The sequence below is a fragment of the Monodon monoceros genome, unplaced genomic scaffold, assembly GCF_005190385.1.
Source record: "Monodon monoceros isolate NGI ecotype Baffin Bay Population unplaced genomic scaffold, NGI_Narwhal_1 Super_Scaffold_5, whole genome shotgun sequence".
In the NCBI taxonomy this organism is placed as follows: Eukaryota; Metazoa; Chordata; class Mammalia; order Artiodactyla; family Monodontidae; genus Monodon; species Monodon monoceros.
Genome location: NW_021703782.1, coordinates 93914825 through 93932116, shown reverse-complemented (window position 1 = coordinate 93932116; position 17292 = coordinate 93914825). Strand labels below are relative to the sequence as shown.

At 51.2% G+C, this 17292-nt stretch overlaps 1 protein-coding gene across 3 annotated transcripts in view; it reads left to right on the top strand.

The window, feature by feature from the left end:
• WHRN (whirlin) overlaps positions 1 to 17292 on the top strand; it is an 88417-nt gene that overhangs the window by 24885 nt on the left and 46240 nt on the right. For 2 of the 3 annotated variants that reach the window (XM_029203864.1, XM_029203863.1), the window contains exon 3: positions 9168 to 9293. The exons of the other annotated variant lie outside the window; for it this stretch is intronic. In XM_029203864.1, coding sequence (XP_029059697.1) covers positions 9168 to 9293 — 126 coding nt within the window. The remainder of the gene's footprint in view (positions 1 to 9167; positions 9294 to 17292) is intronic. 3 annotated transcript variants of the gene reach the window in all.

Below are 17292 nucleotides of genomic sequence, written 5' to 3'. Positions count from 1 at the left end.
GTCCAGACCCAGGCCATGGCCACACGCAGCTGCCAGGACTCCAGGCTCCACAGGGCGCCTTTTGCAGTGTGGGCCTCAGGTTGTAAGGAAGAGAAACCAGAAACCGGTCCTGGTCACCTTCCACAAAGTCAGAATTTACTGGAAGGCTGTGGGCAGCCCCAGAACTGAAGCTGAGGGACTCAGGGTGCAGTCTCCAGGAAGAAAGGGATCCCCATGGTTTCTGTTGTCTGCATCCCTCCCCTCAAGATTCACATTCCTGGGAGGGAGCACCTGATTGGCTGGCGGGGAGGTGCCCTTTGACTGACAGAAACACCAAGACTGTGGCCGGTGGAGGAGGGGTTGTAGCCCAAAGCACCATGGGGTGTTGTAACCTGAAGAAGACGGCCAGGGGCATCAATAGATGCCCCCTGCAGAGCTTCCTCCCCGAGACCATGCCTGTTTCTTTAGAAAGGACCGAGAGATGGTCCCCCTGATGTTTAAGGTTCACTCCGGGTGCTGTTTGCATTGCACCCTATGGTTGCTCCTGGGACCAAGAAAGTCATTCCTGTAAGCATGACTTTGGTGTGACCATGACCATGGTCAAAGCATGACCATGACTTTGGTCTCTGGTGTTTTAAGACCTTGACACAGCTTGGGGCTCTGAGCCAACCGCCTTCCCTCTGGAGACTTTCTCAGCTCTCTTTTCCTGTCCATAAGACCATAACATTTATTTAATGTGTTTCGTGTTCTTTGCTCAAATGTCGATATGCAGGAAGTGGCAGAGATGGCGGGGGCTTCTGTGCCAGGCAAGAGGCAGTGGGGTAGCCAGTTCGTACACACCGTCAGAGCCTGCCTGGGCTTCTTCAAGGTGGCCAGGGTTGCAGAGGCGGGCTCATATCCCCTTCCCCGCCTGGCCATCTTGAGAAAGCGGCACAGCCTGTGGCATTGAGCCATTTTCAAGGCCAGCCTTCCAGGGTGGGTAGTGAACTTTATCTTTTTCTCAAGCTCTTCCCTGTATAGGGCATGGACTTAGAATAGTAAGAGCTCACCATGTGCTGGCTCTGTGCTTACAGCATCTCACTGAATCCTCGTGGCTTCCCCATGGGGTAGGTGTCCTTATGCACATTTTACAGATGCAAAATCCGACATTCAGGGGGCACTGCGGCAACTAGGACGCATTGAGCGAGTCAGCCCACACTTAGTGAGCACCTATGCCTGACGCTGTTATGGGAGGTGGGAATGGAGAAATGAACAAGAGGCATGAAGCCTTGCTCTGGGGAAGCTTCCAGTGAGTTTGGAAGTCATAGGAGGCATGAGACAAAAATTCAGAAATGAGCATAAATAAGCAAGATAATTAAGGTGGTGAAGATTGATGGAAGGAAATAAAATCAGGAAGTGGGTTAGAGAGTGATGGGGAGGGAGGCTCTGCTTCAGATGAGGTGGGCGGGGAAAACCTCTCTGAGGAGATGACTTCTGAGCAGAGACTGAGAGAGGAAGATGGAGCCGCCATGTACCGTTCTGAGCACTGAAAATGCCAGGCAGCAAGGACAGCATGTACAAAGGCCCTGAGGTGGGAATGAGCATGGCATCTTCAAGTCTTAGAGAGAAGGACCCTGCCACTGGAATTGAGTGGGTGGGAGGATTGGGAGGGTGTAAGGTGCCCTCGGGGAGTCTTAGAGTAACGTATATAGGAATGTAGAGGGCAAAGGCTAAGGGAATCACGCTCCAGGGAGGACCCAGATACCTCAGGAGGCAAGAAATACCCTGAACCACACCAGAGAAGCCTCCACAGATTTTATAGTTCCAGGCTGAAGCTTCTACATGCCCCGACCCCGTTCCTCCTTTTGCTGACACAACATGGAGCCCCTGTTTTCCTGTTGAGGAAGGGCATGGGGGAAATGTCTCTGGAGCCCTCACTTCTGTCCCCCTGGCCTGACTCTCTTCTCTCCAGCAGCCTGGTCTCAGCTAATATTCCAGATAGCCACGACCAGACTCCCAGACTTCCCGTGCCAAACTTCCAAAATCCTAACCTCAACCCCAGTGGGAACACACCTTCTAGGGAAATGAGTTCTCAGGGCAATAGTGATGTAAAAATCACATGTAGCAAAATTACCCTTGAAAACCTCCTAAGCTGTCCACTGAAGCTGGTTCTGGTTTTGCAGCCCTTGCTAGGAATGCCCTTCTTCACACTGAAGTGTGAGAACCACCCCATGAGGCTGAAGGAAGGAACAGAAGGGAAGGACACAGGTAGCGCCTCTGGGAATCAAGCCTGTCTGCTCTCAAGTCACCATCACATCGTCAGAGGCGAATAGGGTGCAGAGTTGTTCAGTGTTCCAGCTTCCCATTCTGGGCTAACCCCCAGCCTCTGTATGAAAAAACTGGAACAGATCTGTTGTGGGAGTTAGATAGTATGGGATCAGCGTGGCAGGGAGAGTAAGACACTGGAACCAGGCTGCCTGGGTTCAAGTCCTGGCTCTACCACTTGCCAGCTGTGTGATCTTGGATAAGTTACATAACCTCTCTGAGCCTGAATCTCCTCTTCTATAACATGGAGACAGTGGTAGGGCCTCCTCTTCCCACCCTGTGTAAGGCTCTTGGTTCTGGGCCCTGGTACGCCCAAAGTGCCTGGGTCAGTGCCTGGCACAGTGGAGGTGCTCAGTAAGTATTTATTACATGAAAGACTGAATTAAAATGCAGGGCTCAAAGTCCCCTACTGCCCCCTGCCAGGGTCACTGGCCCATGAGCAAGCGAGCAAGGCTCAGTGGTTCCTCGGTCCCAAGGCCCCGCTCCGGGCTGAGCAGGCAGACCCCCTGCAGCAGCGGCTTCTCCCCCAAGCTCGTGCCTTCAGCAGCCGCAGAGATAAGGAGGGGCCTGCCCCTTAGCTCAGGCTGGGGCCCAGCTGGGAATGGAACGCGAGCAGCCTTTGGGACCGGCTCTGAAGAAAAACCTACAGTTCTCCTGTGTTTCTCCTTTACCATCACACTCAGAGCGCTTCTGACACCAGATGTGGGGGTGGGGGGGGGGGTTTCCCACCAAGCAATTCTCTGCGACACCAGCTGGATGTCTTACAATTTAACTCAATTCTGACACTGTCTACCTGGAGAGAGTGTCCAGTCCCACAGGTTAAGGACTCAGTCCCATGAAACAACCCCCTACCTGTCCCCACTTCAGATACCAGTTGCAAGTCCAGGTTATCAACTGTGCTTCCGACTGATCGGCTGTAACTCAGAGGTTCCCCTGACCCCGTCTTAGCTTTGATTAATTTGCTAAAGTGACTCACAGAACTCAGGAAAACAGTTTACTTACTGTGCACCAGTTTATTATAAAAGGATACGGTAAAGGATACAGATGAACATCCAGATGGAAGGGATGTGTAGGGCAGGTTATGTGGGAAGGGGCGCAGAGCTTCCATGCCCCCTCCAGGTGCACCACTCTCCCTGTACCTCCACCTGTTCACTGACCCAGAAGCTCTCTGAACCCCATACTATTGGGATTTTTATGGAGCCTTCATCATGTAGGCATGATCAATTTTTTTAAATTTTATTTATTTTTTTTGGCCTCGACAGGTCTTAGTCGCGGCACGCGGGATCTTCAATGTGGTGCGCGGACTCTTCATTGTGGCACGTGGGCTTCTCTCTAGTTGTGGTGTGCGGGTTTTCTCTCTCTAGTTGAGGCGCTCAAGCTCAGTAGTTGTGGCACGCAGGCTTAGTTGCTACCCACGACATGTGGGATCTTAGTTGCTACCTGCGGCATGTGGGATCCCTGACCCGGGATCGAACCCGCGTCCCCTGCGTTGCAAGGTGGATTCCTTACCACTGGACCACCAGGGAAGTCCCATGCACGATCAGTTATTTAACTCCACTTCCAGCCCCTCTTCCCTCTCCGGAGAAATTGGGGTGGGGCTGAAAATCCCAAGCTTCTAATCATGGCTTGGTCTTTCTGGGGACCAGCCACCCTCCAGGAGCCCAATCAGAGTTGCCTCTTTAGAACAACAGATACGCTTAGTGCTCTTATCACCTAGGAATTTACAAAGGTTTCAGGAGCTCAGTGCCAGGAACGAAGACAAAGACAAAATATATATTTCTTAGTATAAATCACAGTATCGCACCTGGTATCAGAACTCCCTGACTGTGTGACCTTGGGTGAGTCACTTAACCTTGGGTAATTCACTTAAGCTTCCCTAGCCATGGTTTGGGGATGGTCATAGCAGCCATATGGGGCTGTTTCAAGAATCAATAAACCATGTGCACAGAGGATAGTGCCTGGGGCATAGTAATTCATTGCAGTAACAACCATCATTTATCCACTTCCTAGGTGCTAGGTACCTTTCATATCATTTTTATCCCCAAATGTTTATTGATGTCATCTCCTGAGGTTGCTCATGCTGCTTCCTGGACAGGGTTGGGGTTCTAGAGGAAGATGTGAAGGGGGATGGCAGTGCTCGTGCCGGGCAAGCTGTGCAACTCTCATTTCACCGATGGGGAAACTGAAGATCAGAAAAGCAACAGGCCCTGCCCCAGGGTTGCCCAGGAGTAAAGGGTAGAACCAGGATGCGAACTCAAGCCTGTGGGAGGCAGTGCAGTGAGCTGATTAAATGCCTGGGCTCTGCCAGCTGTTTGACCTTGGCCGTGTCATTTCACCTCTCTGGCCTCACTTTCCTCACCTGGAAAATGGGTATAATAAGAGAAACCATAGAGGAGGAAAGAGGACTCAACGAAGTAAGGCACGTAAAGTGCTGAGCACAGTGCCTGGGATCTAGGAAGGACTCAATACGTTTAGTAACCAGTTGATTTAGGGAGTTATCATTATATTTTTATTATTGGTGGGAATGGTATTCTTTCACTGTGCCAGGCTGCCTCTCACAGCTTAGTGCCCTTTCCCATAGGTGAGTTTTGTTTCCTGCCAAGTGCTGGTGGAGTTTCCAGCAGGTGATTGAAGCAGATACCCTGCTGTTGGTAGGTCTGTTATTACAGTCCTGGGGTGAAGACTCCGTTTTATTCCCATGTGAAGGATTTATGGGGAAGTGACTGGCAGGCAGTGGGGCTTGTTTTCATCCTTAGTATTCAAAGGCGGGGACCACAGCCGTCTGTGTGCTCCTGGGTTCCTGTCTGCTCTCTCCCCGCAGAATCTTCATGTCCCGGAGCTGGAGAGGCCAGGTGGGGGTGGGAATGGGGGAGGGACTGACCCACGCCACCAAGTGAACTGGGCTGGAGCCTTGGTGTGAGGCCCCCAGGCCAGGCCTGGCTTGTTCCATGCCCCAGCACAGCCTGCAGGAAGGGTCCATCCGGGTTTGAGGCGGGCGCTGCCACTCTGTCCTCAGCCAGCCTCACTGACGTCCCCCAGGTGTGAAGCTCGCCTTCCCTCACCCCACCAGCATCGTAAGGCACACACTTCATCTTAAAGGAGCTCCAGAACTTGGCCTTCTCTGCTGCTAGCCCTCCCCAGTAGTCTTCCTAAAATCCGAATCTGAGCCTTTTCTCTCCTGCTTGAAGCCCAGGCTTGTTGACCTCGCTCACTGCCCCACACAGGCTAGTGCCATACCTTCCTTCCCTGCCACTCTCCCACCAGACAGAACCCTGCAGTGATCCCAGGGGGCCTTTCTCTGTCATTTTTCTGAGCTTTTGCACACGTTCTTGCCCTCCCCTTGCCCTGGTTGACCCCCTCGGCCTTCAGGGCTTGGGGGTCATACTTCTGGGATGCTCTGCCTGTGGTCGGGCTCCCAGGAATGGACTCTGAGACCAAGATTTCCCTGAAAGAGGAATGTGCCTGTGGTAGACAGAATAATGATGCCCCAAAGACGTCTACCTCCTAATCTCTGGAGCCTGTGAACAGGTCACTTTACATGCAAAGGGACTTTCCAGGTGTGATTAAGATGAGGATCTTGAGATACAGACATTATCCTGGATTATGTGGATGGACCCAATGTGATCACAAGTGTCCTTAGAAGAAGGCAGGAGTGTCAGAGTCAGAAAAAGGTGGTGTGATGCCAGGAGCAGAGAGAGAGAGAGAGATCAGAAGATGCTACACTGCTGGCTTTGAAGTTGAAGGATGGGGCCATGAGCCCAAGAATGCAGGTGGCCTCTAGAAGCTAGAAAAGGCAAGAAAATGGGTTCTCCCCAAGAACCTCTAGAAGGAATGCAGTCCTGTTGACCCACTGTAGACTTTTGACCTCCAGAGCTTTGAGATAATAAATCTGTGTTGTTTTAAGCCCCTAAATCCATGGTCATTTATTACAGCAGCAATGCAATGCCCCGGGAACTCCACCAGAAAAGGCATAAGGAATACAGGACTGGGCGGAGGGAGGAATAGGCTGTGATACCATCTCTGCAGAGGCCTTGGCTGGTCCCAAGGGAGCTCTGGAGCTGGGGGTGACTTGCAAGGTTGTCCTGAATTGAGGCAGGGGTCAGGCTTTCGCTCGTCTGCATCAACTAGTCATTGGATGGGAGCTGCTCCAGGGAGGCTGTGACCGTAGGTGAGGCAGGTCCTGGCAGGCACTCAGCTGTGAGCCATCAACAGCCAATACTCCAGCTCAGGGGTTCCTCTGAGGACAGGGACCCAGTTAGATTCTCCCCTGAATCAGTGTCCAGTGCGGAGTTGGGGTTTGGTTTGCACTGGATGGAATACCAGCACTGGCTCACATGCGCACGGCCTGTCCCTGGTCTAAGAAGCAGCCCATGTTCATTCTCTCGCATGAAGAAGGCTTCCTCATTCTTTCCAGATCATACCTGCCCAAGCTCAGCGCCATGGCTTGCCCAAGAGGGACATTTTGAAGATGATAATGATAGCTGACGCTGTGCGAGTGCTTCTGCAGTCATGACTCTAAGTGCTCCAAGTAGATACACCCGTTCATCACTCACAACAACCCAGTAAAGTTGCTGTGATTGTTATCCCCATTTTATAGATGAGAAAACTGAGGCACAGAGAGGTGAAGTAACTTGCCCAGTGTTACACACCTAGCGAGTGTCATTGCCGGGATTAAACTTCCACAGTCTGGCTTCAGAGTCTACACAGGCAGCCACCACACTGTCACCTCCCAAACACACAGGCCTGGATGTGATGAGGGACCAGGGTGAACCAGGGTGCACCTCGGTCACCTCAAACCTATCCCAGCCCTGGAGCTGCATTGGGGAAGGGAGGGGGCTAGGAAGTTGTTCCCAAGTCCGACTTCAAGCGTCCCCAGAGCCTGCTGTTCCCAGAACTCTGACATTTCTGGGTGACTGCTCACAAGTCCCCCTGAGGCTTCTGTGGGCCTCACGGATGCTCTCTCCTTATAATGTGGCCATGGTGTCTGATGAGGGGATGGGGGGCTGGCTCTAGACTAAAGGGGCTGGGGCCACTCCACTGGGCGGCACGGCCTGGCACTCTCCCACAGGGATGGGCCTCCCTGACATGCTGCGGAGTCTACAGTCTTAGAACCAAACCATGTAGAGTCGTTCTGTGTGTAGGGCTCTCTCCCGACAGTGGCCTGCCAGCCAGTAGGTGTCAGCTGCGGCTCTGTGGCCTTGTCTGGTTTTGTCCTGTGCAAAGTAGCACCAACAGTGGCTAGCATTTATTGAGCGTTTACTGTGGGCCAGAGACTAGCCTACATTTGTCTCTCAATTTGATCCTCTCCCTGGTAATCTTAAAAGGCAGACACTATTTTCATCCTCATTTTCTAGGTGAGGAGGCTGAGGCACAGAGAAGTGAAGTAACATGCCCAAGGTCACACAGCCGGGCCCCCACTGGTCAGTTTGGACTTGAGTCAGTCCTCTTCAGCACCACCCCGCTGACCTCTGGCGGCGGTGGGGGGGGGGGGTCGAAGAAGGGAGATAATAAATGTAAAAAGCTTCTTCTGGTGGCTGGTGCAGAGCCCCTGATAACTCTTAGATGAATGACTTTTCGGAAGTAGAAAGCTAGTTGGATGGCTTCCCTGACACCATGACATTTGCCCTCCCCTGATGCCCGCCGGGACCTCCACCCCTTCCTCTCCTGCGGGTGGTCACACTGTGCTGTCTTTAGGCCCCTCACATGTCACTGGGTCTTAACTTGTTGCGGGATGTTTTCTGTCCTTTTGGGGTAGGTTCCAGCTGTTCTGGCCACTTCTTTTTGTAAGTTCCCCTTTCAGACGCAAGGCACACCTAACCTGCATGTTCCTGCATAGATTCTGAGGCTTCCTGAATCTGCCCCAGCCTCTCCTGCCCAGTCACCCACCTCCCCGGCCCCCATCCCACCCCCGGCGCTCCCTGCTCTGGCCACAGTGCCTCACTTCTCCGGTCCTGTGCGACGTGTGCTCCCCTCCTGCTGTCCCATGACCCTGAATGCCCGTCTTGCCCTTGCCCTCCCCTTGCCTGGCTGACTCCTGCCCACCCTCCAATCTCATCAGAGATGTCACTTTCTCCAGGAAGCCCCTCCCCACTCATCCCCCCACCTCCAGGCGGGACCATTTTTCCTCCTCTGCACCCACACTGCCCGCAAGTCACCCCATCCGGCTCTGATCACGCGGTACTGTGAAGGTTTGTTTACTGGTCTCTCTGCCCCTCAGGACTCTGAGCCCTTGGGAGCAGGCCTGTGTCTGGGTCATCTCCACATCCCCTGGCCTGGCACTGGGTCTGCCCTTAGTGGGCGCTCCCTGTGTCTGTGGAATGAAGGGCTGCTGAAGCGACACTGCCGTGGCCTCTCAGGGTGGATGGCAGAGCAGGAGACCCCTGGGGAGGCAGGAGACCCCTGGGGTGGCAGGTGGTGGGGCCCTGCACCTGGACTTAGCCTTGATCCGAAGGTGGGAGGGTAGGAGGTGAGGGAGCTGGGTGGAGGGTCCGCAGCCCGACGGGTACTCCCTGACTGAAGGGCGTGTAGTCAAGGGCAGCCAGTGGAGGCCTAGAGAGCCTGTGGCCGCCATGCTGTGAGGAACACATGAAAACCTGGAGTGTCTAGAGTGTTACCGCCAGAGGGGTCCCTGGAGGTCCTCTCCTCAGCGCCTTCCTTTTACCGCACTTGTACCTGTGACCCACGGAGGGGAGAGGGGCTTCCCCAAGTCACCCAGCAAACCAGGGACAGAGCTGGGGAAGAAACTGGAATGTTCCAGGAGATCTTGCAGGCCCGAATAGGTATGCCTGTCAGAGTATGGGGGGGGGGGTGTCTTTAGCCTGCCGCCCCCCAAGGTTCCTGGTGCCCTCCAGGCCCTCGAATACTCTCTTCCCTCCCTCCTGCAGGTGAACCTGGTGCTGGGGGATGGCCGGTCCCTGGGCCTCACCATCCGTGGGGGAGCCGAGTACGGCCTGGGCATTTACATCACTGGCGTGGACCCGGGCACTGAAGCGGAAAGCAGCGGGCTCAAGGTGAGAGACCCCTGACTCCCAGGGAGGGGATGGGGCGCCAGGCTGAACGTGCTGGGGCGAGGGAGGGAAGGACCTGTGTGTGGAGCCCTGTGCAGCTGATTTCAACGGGACGTCCGGCAGAGCAGTCGGCACCCCACGCGAAGGACCTGTCCCGGCGGAGAGCCCTCCCCTGGCTGCACGGCTCTAGTTCAGAGGTCAGAGCGGGCAGCAGGAGCCGCCACCACTCCCGAGCCCCGAGTTCTCCTAGCCGTCCGCAGAGCAGGGCAGCCTCCCAGTGTTTTGGAAACACTGCTGATGGCCTGTGATGGCCCCGACTTCAGGGTTGATTGCGGTACCCGGAGAGGGAAGAGGAGAGGAAGCTGCAGGCCGGGGTGGGTTTGCACCGGGCAGCCTCGGGGCTGGCGTTTGATCCAGAGCAACCAGCAATTAGCTGCCCTTTTAAAGAGGGCTGTCTGTGTGCTCAGCATCCGTAATTGACGTTACACATATCATCTCATTGAACCTTATCCCGTGGGGTAGTATGTTATTACCCGAATTTCCCAGTTGGGGAAACTGAGGCATGTAGAGGTTAAACAGACTTGTTCAAGGTCATGCAGCTGGTCAGTTGCAGAGCAGGGTTTGAGCCCAATTGTCTTAATTCCAAAGCCCATGGTCTTAACTGCTACACTGTATCCCCTTCTGGGGAGGGCCAGGAACTGGCTCAGAGCTTTGCGGGGGGAGGTGACAGTGAGTGAGGCAGAGACTGTCCACAAGGGCACTGGACTCAGGACACCTAGTCACCTAGATAAATGGCAGCATGCTTTGGGGCTAAATCCTGGTGGCAGGGATGCCACAGCAGCAGTGACCCTGGGCACAGGTGGCGTTTGAGCCACATCTTGTGGGACGAGAGAGGCTGTTGGGTAAATGGGCTGGGCTGTGGAGCTGTCTGGTTGAAGGTGCCATGTGGTTTGACCGTGTGTGACTGGATGGGCAACTATAGCCACATGTGAGGCTGGGAATGAAGGCACGAGATGAGGTCGTGCCTTCCTAACAAAGGGCCTTGAATGCCCCACTGACGGAGGGAAGCGGATTCTCTGTGCGGACGAGCAGAAGGGTCATGGCGGATCAGAGTGGTGGTCAGGAGACCTCTTCCCCCACCAAGCCACAAAGGATGAGGCTGGAGTGGCAGAGAGACAGGAATGAGACTGCAGCCTCATCCTCCATGCCGTGGCTCGGGGGGTTCTCTTAGGAAACACGGCGTAATGGGAAGAGCTCTGGCTCTGGAGTCCAGATCGCAGCTTTGCTGCTTTTCTTTTAGTAGCTGTGTGACCTTGGAGAATCCCTCTACCTCTCTGAGTTTCCCTTCCCTTTCCCAGATAATAACAATATATAGCATCTCTTTCTCAGAAAAAAATGAGGAACAAACTCACAGTGACCTTAAAAATAAAGGTTAAAATTATTCAGGGTCTGTGTTATGGACTGAATGTTTGTGTTCCTCCCAAATTCATACCTTGAAACCCTAAGCCCCAAAGTGATGATCCTAGGAGGTGTGGCCTTTGGGAGGTGATTGGGTCATGAAGGTAGAGCCTCATGAATGGAATTAGTGCCCTTAGAAAAGGGACCCCAATGAGATCCCTGGCTGTCTTTCCGCCTTGGGAGGATACAATGAGAAGGAAGTTGGCAGTCTGCACCTCAGAAGAGGGTCCTCCCCAAAACCTGACCGCACTGGCTCCCTGATCTCAGACATTCAGCCTCCACAACTCCAAGAAATAAATGTCCGTTGTCTATAAGCTATCCAGTCCGTGGTGCTTTGTTATACAGCCTAGACTGACTGAGACAGTCTGCTCTTTCCCAAGCACTTTATGTCATAAAATCACCTAAACCTCCCAACACTCCTGCGAAAGCAGTTCTTCCGTTAGCCCATTTTATAGGCGCAGTATCTGGGACTCAGAGAGCTGCACAGCTGTGAGAGGCAAAGCCGGGATTCCCATCCAGGAATCAGAATTCTGGTTCTAGAACTGTGCTGGTTACCAGGTCAGCCTGGGCGGGGGTGGGGAGAGGAGTAGATGCCCCACAAATGTTGGTAGGCTCTAGGTGATTCTGAAATGCCCTGGGTCTCCGGCTTGCTATGCTCTCAGCGAGTAAAGATGATTCCTTGTTGGGACTCCGAAAGGAGACAACCTCATGGTATTCTACATGCAGATTATAGTTAATAAATTTGTTATTTTGTATTAATTTTAGATTTACTGAAAAGTTGCAAAGAGATTACCCATTTGTTCTTTATCCGGCTTGCTCTAATGTTAACATTTTATATAACCATGATGCGTTTGTCAAGACTAAGAAACTAACATTGGTACAATACTGTTAAACAAACTACAGACTTTATTCAGAGTTCACCAGTTTTCCCACTAATGCCCCTTTTCTATTCTAGGATACAGTCCAGTTCAGCATAGCACGTTGTGTTTAGCCTGTATGCATTTTTAATTCCATTTATTTTCCCCAAAATTTCAAAAAAGATTTCAAGTCAGTTTCTAGACACACAGTAAAGATTGTTTTAAAAGATTAAGTGAGGAAATCGGGAGGAAGAAAACTGGAGGCAGAGAGAAAGAGAGAAAGCCGAGGTGAGAGTCCTTCCGAGAACACTCGCCGCGTGGGGCCGCAAACCGCTACAGGCAGCACACAGATTTGACTCCAAGCTTCCCGGCAGCCAACACAAAGAGGGAAGCAGGTCAGGGACATTTGTAAGATGAAAACAGACCAACTGTGCTGGAGAAGCCTGGTTATTCCTCTTCCTGAGGCCTGAGGGCAGTTTTCCTCTGGTCCTTCTTAGGGAGGATGTTGTGTGATGATGTAAGCAGTGTCTTCAGTGACAGCAAATGCATGAGCAGGTTCCATACTTTGTTGGTGGTGAATACACTCTTACTGAATCCATGTTAAGAGAAAGTGGGAGCGGGGAGCGGCAGCGTGCCAGAGAGATGACATGCTAGGTTCTGGCCAGAGAGGACTGAGCATCTCTCTGTCTCTCTCTGTCTCTCTCTCTCTCTCTTTCCCCCTCTGATTACTGACAGGTGGTAGCTTTGCTATCGTTTTAGCCACTTACTGAGCAGTTACTCTGTTAGGACTGCGCTAAATGCTTCACATTGTCTTACTAACTTTTGCAACAGTATATGAAAAAGGAATGTCCTTCTCCCTCTTTGACAGGTGGCAGAACAATAGCAAGCAGCTTGCCCAAGGTCGCCCAGCTAGGAAGCGCTAGATTTGGACTCACACCTGCTCAATCCAAGTCCATGCTCTTAACCACCATGTTCCACTGCCTCCCAGTGATAATGTGGGTGTTACCATCTCCAGTTTTCTCTTGAAGAAACCAAGCCTCATGGAGATAAAGGCCAAATTCTTTTTCATGTCAGAACTGGGATTTGAACCCAGGCCTCACAGAGCCTAGGCTTGCCCTGTTTGGGGGGAATGGGAGGCCTAGGACCTGCCCTGACCAGCTGTGTGAAGGTGGACTTGTCCCCTGCTCTCTGGGCCTCAGTCTCCCAGCTCAGACAGTCAGCAGTTGAACGGTTGGGCAGGCGGATCTCTGAGGCTTTCTCCTAGATCTGCACATTTTCCCGACCTGAGAGCACCAGTGGGTGCACAGGTACAGGAACGTGATCCGTTCTCCTTCACCTGCAGGTTCCCATACCCACTGAGAGATGCCAAAGTAGGTAACCTGCCGGCAGATCCCTCTTGTGTGTGGAAGGAAGGAAGGAAGTGGGCATTACATGCAGGCAGTGGGTCTCCCTGGCTGCCCCTCCTGTCCTTCCTTGCATTTAATCAGCAGATATATGCTAAGGATTCCTGAGTGCCAGACACTGTACTTGCCCTGTGGCTTCTGAGCTGAGCCAGACAGACACAGTCCCTGACGTCCTGGAGCTTACTTTCTAGTGGGAAGACAAGGGCAGAATAAGTTCCACAACTGTTTCTTTAATTACAATTGTGATAAATACCAGGATGGCAAAGTACATGGAACTCTGTCTGGTGGTAGATATCCAGGAAGGCTTCCTGGAGAAAGAAACATTTCAGTTGAAATTTAAAAGGAGAAAATTAATTATGTGAAAGAGGAAAGGCAGAAAGGACAGGAAATGCTGAGTCCCTGAAGTGGAAAGAAGTGTTCCAGGATGCAAAGGAAGACCAGAGTTGGCCAAACGCAGAAAGCCAGGCAGGGAGAAGGTGCCAGGTGATGCTGAGGAGGTGAACAGCCAGATCACACAGGGTGTATAATGCACCCAAGACTGCAGCCATGAAAAGATGATGCTTGAGATCTGCAGTTATTAATATGGAAGGATGTCCATGGTATGTTATTAGGTGGGAAACAGACTGCCAAACCATGTATCTATCAGGATCGCATGCATATTGTATACATATACAAAAATATGCCCAGAGAAACGTCTACACGTGGTTATCCCGAGGTGGGAAGATTATGGATGATTTTCATTTTATTCTCTACATCCTTATACAGTGTCTGAATGGAGCAAATACTAGTTTTATAGTCACGGAAACAGCAACAATAAAGCAGTTTCCATTTTGAAACAAGGCAGAGGAAAAATATTCCATAGAAGTTCCTCAGTTACTTTAGCTTGCTTCTCAGTTGCAGGCAGTCAGAGGCTTTATTTGCTCATAAAATGCCTGCCTTCAGTAAAGTCCCCTCCATCTTCAGTCCCCACTGCAGTAAAGCATTTTATATTCCCTGCCACTGTTTTACTTTCTGCTCCAAGGTCCCTCGCATATGCTAACACCTGCCTGCACTCACTCAGGCGTCAGGGACTGATTGATTCTGTTTGTTGCCAACGCACTTTGCATGGAATTAGGCATATTGAAATGGAATAAAGGGGCTTGGCCGTGTGGGCGGTAGAGCCAAGAACAAGCTTCATTTGGACATAGGGCTCCTTGCCACTGTGCAGAGCTTTCCTGGGGCAATAGTTCCCCTTGTGCCTGGCTTCCAGCCGCTCCCTTAGCTCCTGAGGGGCCCTGTGAGTCCAGCCAACACTGCTGGGAGGAGAAGCTCCTCGGAGGAGGTCAGGCACTTCCCAGTATTCACCCGGGGGGGTCGGCGGGGCGGGGCGGGGTGGGGGGCCTGGGGGGCGGCCGCATGGAACTTGGAACTGTCCCGCCCTCCTGGCATGGGCTGACTGCCCCTTCGGCATTGATCTCTAGGCCTCTCTTACTCCTTTGCACCTGCCCCCAGCAAACCCTACCAGAGAATGGGCCGTAAAACTTTGTTCCTTTAAGAACAGCCAGAATCGACAGGCATTTAAAACTAACAATAATGGTAGCAGTTTATTAACCAGTTATTATGAATTGGGCACTGTGCTAAACGCTTCAGATACACCCTTATTTAATCCTCCAGTAACCCTACGGCATTTAATAATGCCATTTAATAGATGAGCAACTGAGGCTCAGAGAGGTGTAGTACCTTGCTCAGGATCACACAGGGATCCGGCCCTAGCCCTTCAAGCCCTCTGAAAGCCATGGGCTTTTCTCTGCCACCTCCCTGGTCCCCTAAACTGGCTAAGTATCAAAAGAATGCAGAGGAAAGAAACAACGGCCACTTATTCTTCTTAGAAGTCACCAAGCTTCTGAAGCCCAGAGTGGTTGTCCCTGACCCTGCCCAGCTCCTCGGCCTTCACCCTTGAGGTCATTGCAGGGTGGGAGGCCCATTTTGTTTTTGCCAGTGGGAGCCACGCTTCCATCCTGGCTGGGGTTCCCTGGGGCAGGATCTCTGTTCTCATGAATGCCCCACCCTTGGGGTCACCACTGTGCTACTTGTGGTCTTGGGGCCGGCCGTGGAGCATCAGCTTCACATTCGATGTTTCAGTGGCTATGGGGATGAACTGCTACTTTGCAGATCTGTCGTGTGTGCTGTGTGTCAGCTAAATTGGAGAAGCCAACTGGGCCTCTGCAGACTGGCATTTGCCAGGGTCCTCTCTAGACTAAGCCTGGGATGGCATCCTTTGCAGAACACTCACCCAGTAGCAGGTGATCTCCACGTGTCAGCTCTTACCCTCACCACAGCTCCATGAGGTGGGAACTTGTAATCCCATCATAATTTGGGATTATTTATTAATGACTGTCCCTTTTCTGAGATCCCAGCAGCATGGGGCAGAGACTGGGTGTTCTTTACACACTGTTATCGCCCTGCCCACACAGTGCCTGGCACACCGTGGGTGTCTTGAATGAAGGAGTCAGTGGCTGCAGCTGAGGCAGGCCCCAAGCCAGGTCTTTTTTTTTTTTTTAACATCTTTATTGGAGTATAATTGCTTTACAACGGTGTGTTAGTTTCTGCTTTATAACAAAGGGAATCAGTTATACATATACATATGTTCCCATATCTCTTCCCTCTTGCATCTCCCTCCCTCCCACCCTCCCTATCCCACCCCTCCAGGCGGTCACAAAGCACCGAGCTGATCTCCCTGTGCTATGCGGCTGCTTCCCACTAGCTATCTGTTTTACGTTGGGTAGTGTATAGTCTTTTTGACTCCAAAGCTCCAGTCTTGACCGCTGCTTCATTTGCATCCTGGCCTGAACACGGCACAGAGCTGGCAGATTTGTTAAGGGATGAATCCTGATGAGAGGTGTTAGTGGTTTTTACAACTACCTGGGATGGGCCTGAGCAGTCAGACCCTTTCCCTCAGAGACTCCTGCCTTCATGTTGAAGAAGCTGAGTAGCAGCCATGGCCCGCAGTGAGGTTTGCTCATCCAAGGTGCCCATGGGCATTTGGTGCCACCTTCAGCTCTTCTGTGATGAAGGATAAGTGACAGGAATCCATCTATATGCATAGATGCCAGCCTCCAACCCTCCCATTTTACACATGGGGAGACTGACGACCAGAAGGAGGGGAAGGAGTGGCTGAGGATCATGGAGAGGTGGGTCCAGACGCCTCTGGACAGAGCCCCTCCATCATCTGGCGGTTCGACTTTGCCTGCTGACTCTGTCTCTGTGTGTCCCTGAAATAGTTCTGCTGGGAGAGAATGAGCCAGGAATACTCTCCAAGGCTGCCGTCTGTGTATTCTTGGTGGGAAAAGGGTGTGGCTACTACCTTGTTTAGTAAGGATCCTTTAAAAGTATTTTTATCTGTGATTATGGCTGATTTTACAGCAGTCCTAATGAAGATGACAAAAATTACCTCTTAACATTTATATAGTTCGTAACAGTAAAAAAAAAAAAAAAACTTAGATAATAAGGGCATGTTACAAGCAACTCTCTGCCTATGAATTCTCTAACTTAGATGAATGAACCAATTTCTTGAAAGACACAAACCACTAATACTCAAGAAAGAAAAATAGGTAACCTGAAAGTTCTATATGTGTGTCAAAGAAACTGAATTTATAATTAAAAACCATCCAAAAAAGAAAACTCAAGGCCAGATGCTTCCACTAATGAACTCTTCCAAGTAGTTAAGGAAGAAAATTATGCAGTCTCTCCCTGAAAATAAAAGATGAGGGAATGCTTCCCAACTCATTTTATGAAACCAGCATTATGTAATACCAAGAACAAACAAACACATTTCAGGAAAGCTACACATCACTCTTCTTCGTGGGCATAGATGTGAAAATCCTCAACAAAATTTTAGAAAAACAAATCCAGCAATCTATAAAAAGGATAATACACCATGACCAAGTGGGTTTTATCCAAGGAATGCAAGGCTGGTGCGACATTTGAAAATCAATGTTACTGAGAAAACCATGTAATCAGAAAAAGCACTTAACAATATTCTATGTCCATTTATGATAAAAACTCTAATCAAATTAGGAATCCAAGAGAAATTCCATTACCCGATGAAGGGCATCTTCACAAACCTGTAGATAACATATTTAATGGTGAAAAACTAAAAGGTTTCCTCTAAGATTGAAATAAGGCAAAAATGTCGTCCCTCACCACTCCTATTCAGTATCATACCAGCAGTTGTAGTCAGTGCAATGAGTCCATAGAAAGAAAGAAAAGGCATACAGATCTGAAAAGAAGAAATAAAACTCTATT